The sequence below is a fragment of the Myotis yumanensis genome, unplaced genomic scaffold (genome assembly GCF_028538775.1).
Source record: "Myotis yumanensis isolate MYYU_CA2020_CCGP unplaced genomic scaffold, mMyoYum1.0.hap1 SCAF_3, whole genome shotgun sequence".
In the NCBI taxonomy this organism is placed as follows: domain Eukaryota; kingdom Metazoa; phylum Chordata; class Mammalia; order Chiroptera; family Vespertilionidae; genus Myotis; species Myotis yumanensis.
Window position 1 is genome coordinate 119,848,309 of NW_027223754.1, and position 12,051 is coordinate 119,860,359.

Here is a 12,051-nt window from a genome sequence, read left to right on the forward strand (position 1 = left end):
CTAAAGGAGGCTCGCTCTTCTGAGACCACCCAGCCAGGCCTGTCAGGGCGGCGCGTGCTGCCAACTCCTCGCCCCCCCTCAGGGACGGGCACCCTACCACCAGGGCTGACCCCTTGGGGACTGCTGGCCTCCCCCTGCTTTTCTCCCATCTGAGGCCACAGCTCACTTGAAGTATCAGTCTGGATGAGACTCAAAGAAAGACACAGCACATAATTTTTAAATAATTTTATAAGTTCCCGATGGATTTAGTTTGTGAATATAAAAGAAAAAAAAAACAAAGTGTTTACAATAATTATCAAGGCAAAGTTGACTATAACACAATTTCTCTGTAGTGTCGTTATCCTGTCGTAATGCGACTGGCCACCACACACACACACACACACACACACACACTTGAAGGCAGCAGGTGCATTTGCATCACAGACACCACCATTGCGGCTGCTACTGTCACCAAAAGGAACTCAAGCTACAAGGAAACAGTGATCAGCACCCCCCCCTCCTCCCCCAGCTCCTCACTAAAGTGCAGCACTTCTCTTCTGGAGCAGAGGGTGCATGTCCCAGGGAGACCCCAGTCCCCATCCTGGACACCCTGCTGTGTGGGCAGGTTCGGGGCTGGTCCTGCGCAGCCATGAGGCCGGAGGGGCGGTGTGCTGCCCTCGGGTGGGCCTGGCTGCCTTAGAGGGTGATGCAATACTGGTGTGGTGTGAAACGGCTGGGCTCAGAGGGCTTGCTCTGGCCCAGGGCTGGATTCCCTGGCTTCAGCAGGCTTCACTTCCTTCCCTGACAATGGCATCTCAGAGGGGGCGGGGGAGGGCCACAAGAGGTGGCCTGGGCCCAGAAGATCTGGGACTAAAAATCTTAAAGGGAAAGAGTCTAGGACTGAAGCCAGAAGGAACTGAGATCTGAGTATAATGCATTCACCGGACTGCAGGCTCTGGGCTGGCCAGTGCTTGGTCCATATTGGATGGTCACTGGATGATATAGCACCAAGTGGGCAGGAGAGAGGTTCTGTGGCCTGTACAGGCTGCTGCCAGGGGTGGGGCTTCAGAGTCAAGCCCAGGTGGCCACATAGTGTTAGGCACACTGAGCTGGGACCGACGTGGGGGTGAGGGTGGTTATGGGGTCACAAACTACCCAGAGGACCTGAGGATGTGTAGGAAAGCGCTGGCACGACTGGAGCTCTGAGACCCAGATTCCCATTCCTTTCCCTCAGCAGCTGTCGTTCAGCCACGCAGTCACCTGCTTGGAGTGTGGTCCTGGAACTTCCCAAGCGGCCAGCCCAGCTGCCACCTAAGGCAGCTTAGGAGGAAGGGCGGAGTCTGGCTGCCCCATAGCTTGAATTCCTTTTACATGATATTGATTTGCATTTTTTAAAACACAGCTCTTTATTTTTTCAGTTCTACAACTACTTTTTAATATCTTAATAATCTCAACAATGGACACAATGTAACTGCCCAAATTCTCTGAACCACACAGACAATATTGACAAGCAGAGAAACAAAGGAGGAGGTGGGATGGGACAAAAACCTGCTCCCCACAAAACCAGTCCTCAAACCACCTCTCCTCCCAGAGTCAGAGGAGCAATACCTACATTAGGGTCACAGTACTCACTAAACACATTGGGGGAAATCAGGAGACACTTGGTTACAGTTTTGACACTAAAAAGTTTCGAAACAGTTTTTGCTTAAAAAGAGTAAAGACAGCCATTTTGTTCAGAAGGATTTCCTTGTATGTTTTTTTCTTGCCCAAGTATTCCCTTAGTTCACATGGAGGAAATTGCAGATTCCTTTAAAACATTTCTTTAAATGGTTGAAGTCACTCTCCTGAGAGCCCAGGGACTGGCAGTGATGGGTGGATGCGTGGCCTTGCAGGCATTGCAAAGGGCAGCGTGCTGCCTGCATCCACTCCCTTCTCATCTCCTTTTCCACAGTCTGAACGTTTGCAGTGGGGAGATGAGGCTGGGGAGGCAGACATGAGCGTTACGGATATTGCTGATACAGGCCCATGGAAACTTGGCAGGTGTCATGTGAGGGTCACGTTCTATGTGGTGACATGCTCCTCCATTTGCTCTTTCCTCAAAGACCCTGAGGGTAGCCAGCGGGCCTATGCTTAATGGGGTCAAACAGAAGGGCAGGAGGGCTCTGGTGTCAGCAGGACTCTCTAGCAGCAAATCCAAATGCCAATCCTGACCATCAACAAGGGAGGGGTTGGTTTAGCAGTAGACTAAAACTCTGTGATGGCTTCCTCTTCCTTTTCTCTCACTCTGAGGAGTGGGTGAGCCAATGAGCTCCTCATGGAAAACCAAACAGACTTTCACTCACAAAAGTGCCAGGTCACACTGCCACTAGTGACACTGAAGACGGCCTTGGGTCCGGTATGCCTTATTAGTATTTTTAAAGCCCAAGGGTAAGAGAGAAAGGAACTTAGATCTTCTTTAGATTGCAACATACAAGGTCAAAGGTTAGAATGGAGATGGATTTCAGGATTCCCATGCATATTTCTTAATATGTTAAAGCCCACTTAAAGTCTTTTCTATTTCAAATGGTATTCGAAGTCCTTGTAAAATCTCAATTCAATACTTCATCAAGGACTCAATGAGTTCCTGGGATAGAGGGATATGAAAAGATGAAAAGTCACATTTTCTTTCTTTAGTCATGCGCTCCAGGTTGGATTCCACCCACTCTTCTTCTTGTCCCCTTTATGATGATCTTCATTTGGGGGTACAAATATTTAGGTGTTAAGGGGCAACTAGGCTTGCCAATGGAATGGATGAGTTTGGTGAACATTATAGGCAACCTTCAGTGAGTTTTCAAGGCTACATACTAATATTTGGTAGTAGCTGAGTGATCTTGTGAAACCTTGAATATCTTAAGGTCACAAAATGATAGTCCTTGTGTGATGGGAATTGTGCATTTAGTAAATGCTGGCTCGATGAATGATTTAAACTCAGTAAGATACTCTAAACACTAGATAGAAACTGAACTGTATAGACTTTGCACCTATAATGTAAATGCACGTCATGTTCACCATTGAACTTTAGCCAGAGCCTAATTCATCTAGGACCAAAAAGTCCTCAGAACCATTTGAGATACTAGGAAGAATGAATGAGACTCCCTGCTTTGGTTCATAGAGACCAGACAGATGCTGTCTGCCCCAGAAATTTTTCTTCTCAGAAGCACTTGTCTAGAGGACTTCCATAAGGTTTTAGAGGGAGAGCAACAGGAAGGGGTGAAACGAAAAGAGGAAGGAAGAAGGTGCAGTGAGAGTCATGAAACATGTGGGCAAGAGTGGCAGGTATTGCATTTGGTGGTAAAGGCCAAATCAGTGGGACCCAGAGAGAGACCTGACTGATGCCTTCTCTTGCCAGATCAGCTAGGCCACAGCCAGCCAGTGCCAGGCCAGGCCACTTCCCTGGGCATGGCCTCTTCTGCTTTCTGTTCTGCTGTAGTCCTGTGAAGGCTGTCATCATACCTCAGTTCTTTCCTTATGGTGTTTAAAGTGAGATTCTAATACTCCCCCCTAAAATACTAGGGGCTATCTACATGATTTATGGGCAGTGCAATAAATAAATGAAACTGAGGTAATTGACCACAAATGACCACCACTTTATATCTAACCCCTGTGCCCCCGCTCCGGCCAGCCTGGCTATCAGGAAGCATCTCAGTAAGAAGTTTATGAGCAGAGTCCATTTAAACCTTTGATAAGGAACACTCTACAGCGTCTCACAGAGGAGACTGTTTTACAGCAGGAGTCAGGGCAGCTGGAGATTCGACCATATAAGTTAATGAGACAGTCAAGCCTTGCTGGTGGGGAAGATACTGCACTGATGGCCGTGATGACTTTACAGGCAGCATCAGTTTCTTTGGGTGAGTAATTGGGAAAGGGCAAAGGAGAAAATGCAGGACAAAGCCCTTTAGCCCAGCAACTCTTATCAGAAGATGTGAGTGTCTGGTGGGTGTCTGGTCACAGAGGTGGTCAAAGGCCTAGATTTTGGTTAAGTGGTCTATTCTTGGTGCCTGATATTGTTTATGACTGTCATTGTCTATGCATGGGGAAAATGCTTTTCAAAATGCCAGTATCTTCAGGTGGATTTGCAACTTTGGGGTCAATTTTCTCATTTGTGACATGGAGCTGGCCAAGCTCCACGAGGTGCACGGAGATGTATTGAGAAAACACCACCTACTCTCACAGGCCCCCGAACAGTATGCTCTTTCAGGGTAACAACAAGCAAAAGTCCTGAATCACCAAATGGCAAGTAAGTGACTCAGCCCCAGCCCCCAAATCCATCAATTCTATTATAGTGAGAAGTGAGAAATGCTGATTTAGGAAAGACTTTCTGGAAAAGATACCTTCTATTAAGATGGGGGAGAGGAAGAGTATGCCTTTTGCTGCTTTGACTCAAGCAGGTATGTCTCATAGCATCATTTATACCTCTCCTCCATTTTTCCCACAAGGATGACTGCCTAACAGTAGGCATCTCATAAATATTCTTTGAATGAAAGAATGGAGGAAGGAATGTGTGTGGGATGAGAACATTCATTTGTGTCAGAGGAGGTTTCAGGCAATGCATGAAGCTAAGGTTCTAGGAGTGCAAATCAAGAGTTAAGCTACAAGGGTGGAGGGTGGGTCAGAGAGTTCAGTGACCACTGGGCTTGGAGAATGGTGGGGGAAGGCAGAAGCATTCTTCTGGGGCTCAGGGGCCTGATGAGGGAGATGTTCAGGAGAAACAGCCTGACCCTGGCAATGGCCATCTCCAGAAGCAGAGCTGGTGATGACAGCGCCTCATGTCAAACCCCTCTTCTCTTTCCATTAGAGATATATGATCTGACTAAGCAAAAGGCCAAAGGTCTTACACAAGAGGACTAGGGGGAGAACTGCTTGCACCACCGTCGTTAACTGTTCGAGGACAAGAGCACGCATATGCGAAACAAGGCCGGGTGTTAGTGTACACTGAGCCACGAGGAGGCCTGCTTGTGGCTCCCCCGCATAAAACACTGCAGATGAAAGTAAACAAAAGAGACAGTTTAAGAAGAGTCAGTTTTCTGTTTGTCCCTGTTCTCTCTTTAACCCTCTCTCTTTTTCTAATAATATCTTTTTGAGATTTTTTAAAAATCCTTTTAGGAGAAAGCACCTGTTGTGATTTTAGGACACTCAGCTCTCTTGTCCATGGGGAAGCATTCTCTCAGTATGCTGAACTCCAGGTAGATTCCAGGTTTAGTTCCCATGTCAAGGACAGAAGTAAGAGGCTCCCTACTCCATGACCCTCTGTGAGGGCAGAGCCACCAGCTTCCAGAGTTCTCCACTGTTGATGACCAGATCACGGTTCTTCATGGAGACTTGGCCACTTACCCACCTTGGACATAAAAAAATAAGTGTAGAGACAACATCCAATTGAGACCAGCAGAGTAAGATGACAGATGTAGAAGTGGAGCTGGAATCGCAGTTGAAGAGCTAACCACGGTAGAATGGAGTTCGTAGTGTTTGCAGGGTGCCAAGAAGTATCTGGGTGCCTGTCCTCATAGTTCGCTTTTCTTGGCTCCTGGGTTCACTGCACTGGGCTGCTGGCTGGCCACTCCCCATGAAGCAGGGTCAGGATGATTCTTCCAATGCGTTGACCACTTGCTCCAGGATGTCGGGGCAGTGGTCTGCGATCTGCTGGAGAATGGCGTTGGCAAACTCCTGCAGTTCTGCATTGTCCCGCTCACCTTTTTCTAATTCACTCTGAAGCTGAGAGGGAAAGAAAGGATGGATTTCAGATTTAAAAAAAAAATTCTATTTGCACTGAGTTAAGAATTATTGTTTATCAATAAAGAAATGATATTTGCAACAACATGGATGAACCTGGAAGGCATTATGCTAAGCGAAATAAGCCAGACAGAGAAAGACAAAGACTGCATGGTATCACTTATATGTGAAATCTGGAAAAAAAAAGTTGAACTCATAAAATCAGAGAGTAAAATGGTAGTTGCCAGGGGGCTGGGGAATGGGGGTAATGAGGTTGTTAAAAGGGTACAGACTTTCAGATATAAGATGAATACAGTCTGAGGATCTAAGGTTAAACATGGCGACAATAGTTGATTACACTGTATATAATTGAAATTTGCTAAGAGAGTATAACCGAAGTATTCTTATAAAGACAAAAAGTAAACTATGTGAGATGATGAATGTGTTAACTCGATTGTGGGAATCCTTTCATGATGTATAAGCATATCAAATCATCACACTTTAAATATATCACAATTTTATTTGTCAATTATACCTCAATAAAACTAACAAAGAAAAAGAAACAACAAAAGAGACACTTTCTATGCGAAGTCTTCCCACATCTAAATTAACAACCAAGAAAATAGAAAGGTAAATACCAAATGTCTTTTCATGAAAATAAGATCTAAAGAAGTCAGTGACTAGTCCAAGTTCCAAGGATTGTAATTTGCAGAGCTGGGACTCCAATCCCAGTCCTCTGGTTCCAGGTGGAATGCTCTCTCCACTGTGGCCCAGTATCACACACCTGCTCAGGTACAGAGATGATCGCAGACAGGATCTTAATCTTGCACAATGGTCCTTGACTTAGGGAAACTTAGAATGTAAAAGACTTCCCCTGTTCTATGTACCACTTGTATTCAGTGCATTAGACAACCCTACCATAGGCCTGTTAATTTGGACATGAGGCAGTCTTCTGTTTGTTTAGGAGTAAGTATATTTCTAACTTCTTATTGTTTTAAACACTCTCTTTGACATTCCTATAAGCATTAAACCAACATTTATTAAGGACCTGGACTTGGTTCTTGCTCTGAAGACCCATATAGGTTAATAAAAGAGACAAACACATAAACACATCATTACAACCCTGCGTAGTAAGGGCAATAACCGAGGCATGAACATATGTTTTGTCCTGGAGGAGTCCGAGAAGATGTTACTAAAGGCAACATGTGATTTGGATCTTTAGAGCTGAATAGGAGTTTTTCTGGGAGATCAGACAGAAGAGGCTTTCAAACAGATGGAACAAGTGCAGATGCATAGAGCTATGAAAGGGCTTGGCACAGATCTAGGGAAGAGTGAGATGCTCAATATGGTTGGAGCACAAGGTAATGGGGTTGGGTGGAGAACCATAGAAAACTGAAGAGACAGACTGGGGCCAGATTGTGTATGTAAAGTTAAGGAGTTTAGATTTAATCTTGTTAAAACAACAACAACAATAACAAAAGGAAGTCCAAGAGTTTTTAAACAGTACAGAGACATATTGCATTCATTTTCTTAGAAGATAGCTATAAAGATACAAACATTAGACTGAGTGGAAAAAAAGAATACATGAAGGGAGGTAACTGTACAAGCCCAGGTGAGAGTCAAGGAGGGTACAATGAAGGTGGGGTCTGGACACATGGAGAGGAACAGACACATGTAAGACTTTGCAAAGGTAGTACTGATAAGAGGTGGAGTTAAGTGACAGGGAATGGAGAATAATTTTGACAGTTATAGCTGTGGATATTAGACAAATAAGATTGAAAATACAGGAAGCAGAGCTGATATTAGGCAAAGAGAGAAATTAAAAATTGAGTTTAAAGTGTAATTAAGAACACAGGCTCCAGAGAGTTAGGCTGCCTGGATTCCAATGTCTGCTCTGCCAATTATAGTTGTATGACTTGGACATCTTTGAGCCTCAGTTTACTCATGTAAAATGGGACAATAACATTTATAGATGGTTTTAAAGATTTAATGAGGTATTCCTATAAAGTGTAGTATAATGCCTGACACATAGAAAATGCTTGATAAATGTTACATGTTGTTATAATTATTGTTAGTTACTGTTTTTATGAAATTGGTAAGATTATCCAAAAAGAGCATGTAGATTAAAAAGCAAAGAGAACCAAGTTCTAACTACAGTGTTGATAGAATCTAGATGCTCTGAGCCAAGAATGAACATGCTGCTGCTTCAAATATATCAATGAGCTGGGAACAGATTCAGCAATCTTCTTTTTGCTAAATATTGACTAAAGATCAAGACATGCATGGGCTAGATTTAGACCACACTAAGTCTTGGTGCATATCAAGGCCTGGCTGTGTCATATAAATATAAATCTCTGAAATGGGAAAACCAAAGAGGCCAGGTGCCTTGGAAATACAGCTACACAGAATACAACCCAGAAATACTGCTATGTGAAAAGGCTATAACTCTCCTCACTTATTTTGAAGTCAATCATTCAAAATCAGTAAGGAGAATGTCAGGTTGTATTGCTTCAGATTATTTTTGGGAATATTTGAACAACTCTGGTTTATGTTCTGAGCCAGGTTATCTGTACTTGACTCTATAAGTCACATATTTATCTCCCATGAAATATTTTGTATTCTATTTGGCTTCTGCTATGTTAAGTAAACATGAAGTTACTAATGGATACATTTTAGCTTAATAACATTTTTCAGGATCGCAATACTTGGATTTACTAGTAACAAGTATTACACATGCATTGTAAAAAGTTTGGAAAAGAAAACCACCAAGAAAAAAAAGCACCTATAACATTAGCATCAGGAGATAACCACAGCATCAGGAGATAACCACTGCTATATATTTTGTTATATATTCTTTGAGACTTTTTTTATATACTGGGGGGGCGGGTGGGGGAGGTCCCTCAGCCCAGCCTGCACCCTCTCCAATCCGGGACCCCTCGGGGGATGTCCGACTGCCTCTCGCAATCCGGGACTGCTAGCTCCTAACCACTCGCCTGCCTGCCTGCCTGATCGTCCCTAACCCCTCTGCCTGCCTGCCTGATCACCCCTAACTACTGCTGCCTGCCTGATCGCCCCTAACTGCTCCCCTGCTGCCCTGATTGCCGCTAACTGCCTCTGCCTTGCCCCGCACCCGGGACCCAGGTTTCCCTCTTCTGGCTGGTCGCAGGTACCTGGGACCCGGGCTTCCTTCTTTCTGGCGGGCCGCAGGTACCCGGGATCCGGGCCGGCTGCAGCCACAGAGGACTGTGGGTGGGTGGCTTGTCCCTCTCCCAGGCCACAGGCACACGCACAGCCATTGGCACCCGGGACTGTGGGGCAGGCAGTTTGTCCCTCTCCTGGGCTGCAGGTGCAGCCGCAGTTGCTGGTGCCTGGGACTGTGGGGACCGTGGGGCGTGCAGATTGTCCATCTCGCGGGCCACAGGTGCAGGCTCAACTGCTGGCGCCTGGACCATGGGGTGTGCATCTTGTCCCTCTCCTGGGCCACAGGCACAGCCGCTGGCGCCTGGGACTGTGGGGCAGGCAGCTTGTCCCTCTCCTGGGCCGCAGCCTGGCTGGTCCCCATTCCTCTCTCGCAAGCTCGTTTATGCCTGGCTGGTCCCCATTCCTCTCTCACGAGCCCATTTGTGCCTGGCCGGTCCCCATTCCTCTCTCCCCAGTGTTGAGTGTCTGAGCCGTTACAGCGTGACAGCATGAGGGCATGACACTTTGCATATTAGTTCTTTATTATATAGGATATAGGTACATATATATATATGTAATTTTAGAAACAAAATGGCAATGATATTATATAGATTATTTGTAAGCTATAAATAATCTATATAATATATAGATAATGATATTGATATATTTTTACCTAAAAGTATACTATAAATATAGTTCTTTTCTTTTAAAAAAATATGTTTTGTTGATTTCAGAGAGGAAGGAATAGGGAGAGAGAGATAGGAACATCAATGATGAGAGAGAATCATCGATTGGCCACCTCCTGCACTCCCACACTGGGGGTCGAGCCCACAACCTAGGCATGTGCACTGATTGGGAATTGAACTGTGACTTCCTGGTTCATAGATCAATGCTCAACCACTGAGCAACCCAGGCTAGGCTATAAATATATTTCCAAATCAAATCCCAAAGACTCTTTTTGGGACTTGGTAATGAATTCTAAAATGTATCCTAAAGTGTAAATATATAAGAAGAATTCTGAAAATATTTTATTTTTTAATCTTCACCTGAGGATTAATTGTTTTGGTTTTTTAGAAAAGAGAGAGGAAGGAGAGGGAGAGGGAGAGAGAGAAACATCAATTGATTGTCTTCCATATACACCCTGACCAGGGATTGAATCTGCAACCTAGGTATATGCCCTGACCAAAATCGAACCCACAACCTTTTGGTGTAGGGGATGATGCTCCAACCAACTGAGCTACTGAGCCAGGGCCCAAAAAATATTTTAAAGAAAGATGATGTGGGACGTGCTCTACCCGATTATAAAACAAACTACAAAAATATACTAGTTAAAAGTATTGTATTGATAAAAATTTGATCAGTGAGGTTATGCTCTAAAGATATTAGAAATCAATGACTATTTTAGGTTGACTGAGCCTAGTGATATTTAGATTCCTGCTCATACCATACATACACATAAACTTCAAACTGGCTAAAGACCTAAATTTAAAAATTACACTGTGAATATACATTCTTCTCAAGTGTACATGGAACATTCTTCAGGATACATAATATGTTAGGCCACAAAACAAGTCAGTAAATTTAAGGATACTAAATTTCGTCAAGCATCTATTTTGACCATAATGGTATGAAACTAGAAATCAATTACAAGAAGTAAACACACAAATATGTGGAGATTAAACAACATGCAACTGAAAAACTGAATGGTCAAAGAAGAAACAAACAAACAAAAGAAATAAAATACTTTGAGACAAATGAAAATTGAAATACAATATACCAAAATTTATGGGATATAGCAAAAGCAGTTTTAAGAGGAAAGATCATAGAGATAAATGCCTACGTTAAGAAAAAAGAAAGATTTCAAATACACAACTTAACTTCACACCACAAGGAACTAGAAAATGAAGAACAAACAAAGCCCAAAGTTAGTAGAAGGAAGGAAATAACAAAAATCAGAGTGGAAATAAATTGCATAGAAACTAAAACAATAATGAAGATCAATAAAACTAAGAGCTGGCTTGAAAAGATAAACAAAATAGATAAACATTTAGCTAGACTTATCAAGAAAAAAAGAGAGCGGACTCAAATAAAATCAGAAATGAAAAAGGAGATGTTATAATGATCCCATAGAAATACAACAAATCATAACAGGTTACTATGAACAATTGTATGCTAAAAAATTGGAAAGCCTAGAAGATATGGATAAATACCAGCAAACAAAATATAGCAAGACTGTATCATGAAGAACTAGAAAATCTGAACAAACCAAACACTACTAAAGAGACTAAATCTACACTAATAAAAGAGAAAGATGCAAATTAACCATCACCCCTCCACTCTGCTACACCCACCAGCCAATCAGGAGCAAGTATGCAAATTAACCCAACTAAGATGGCGGCAGCCATGGAGCTGGAGCGAGCAGGAGGCTTGGGTTCCCCCCGGCAATGGAGGAAGGCAAGCATCCTGCCTGCCCTGGGCTCCGCTCAAGGCTACAAAGTTTCAATTATAGAAGATAAATAAATCCCAGATACCTGCTTCCAGCCTGCCCTGGCCTCCGCTCAAGGAGGCGCTGAAAAAAAAAGAAAAAGAAAAAGAAAAAAGGAGAGGCTGGGAGCTTGGGTCACCGGGGAGCATGGCCAGCCTGAAAACGGCCATCAGCCCCTCATCCAGGATGGTCACACCCCAATGGGGTGAGGGTCCCCGCTGGGGGGCTTGACCAGCCTGCAAACAGCCATCAGCCCCTCACCCAGGCTGGCCAAGCACCCCAGTGGGGAGCCCCACCCTGAAGGGGGTGTGGGCAGCCTGAAAACGACCCTCAGCTCCTCACCCAGGCTGGCCAGGCACCCCAGCGGGACCCCCACCCTGATCTGGGACACCCTTCAGGGCAAACCAGCCGGCCCCACCCGTGCACCAGGCCTCTATCCTATATAATAAAGGGGTAATATGCAAACTGATCCTAGCAGCAGAATGACTGGGAATGACTGGTCACTATGACACACACTGACCACCAGGCGGCAGATGCTCAATGCAGGAGCTGGCCCCTGGTGGTCAGTGCGCTCCCACAGGGGGAGCTCTGCTCAGCCACAAGCCAGGCTGAAGGCTGCCAACACAGCAGTGGTGGCGGGAGCCTCTCCCGCCTCCTCAGCA

The 12,051-nt window shown here is 44.5% G+C and overlaps 1 protein-coding gene across 4 annotated transcripts in view; it reads right to left on the minus strand.

Moving 5' to 3' along the window:
• Positions 1 to 213: 213 nt before the first annotated feature.
• ERC1 (ELKS/RAB6-interacting/CAST family member 1) overlaps positions 214 to 12,051 on the minus strand; it is a 503,328-nt gene continuing 491,490 nt past the window's right edge. For all 4 annotated transcript variants that reach the window (XM_070409489.1, XM_070409487.1, XM_070409488.1 and 1 more), the window contains one exon: positions 214 to 5,727. In XM_070409489.1, coding sequence (XP_070265590.1) covers positions 5,590 to 5,727 — 138 coding nt within the window. In that variant the 3' untranslated portion in view covers positions 214 to 5,589. The remainder of the gene's footprint in view (positions 5,728 to 12,051) is intronic.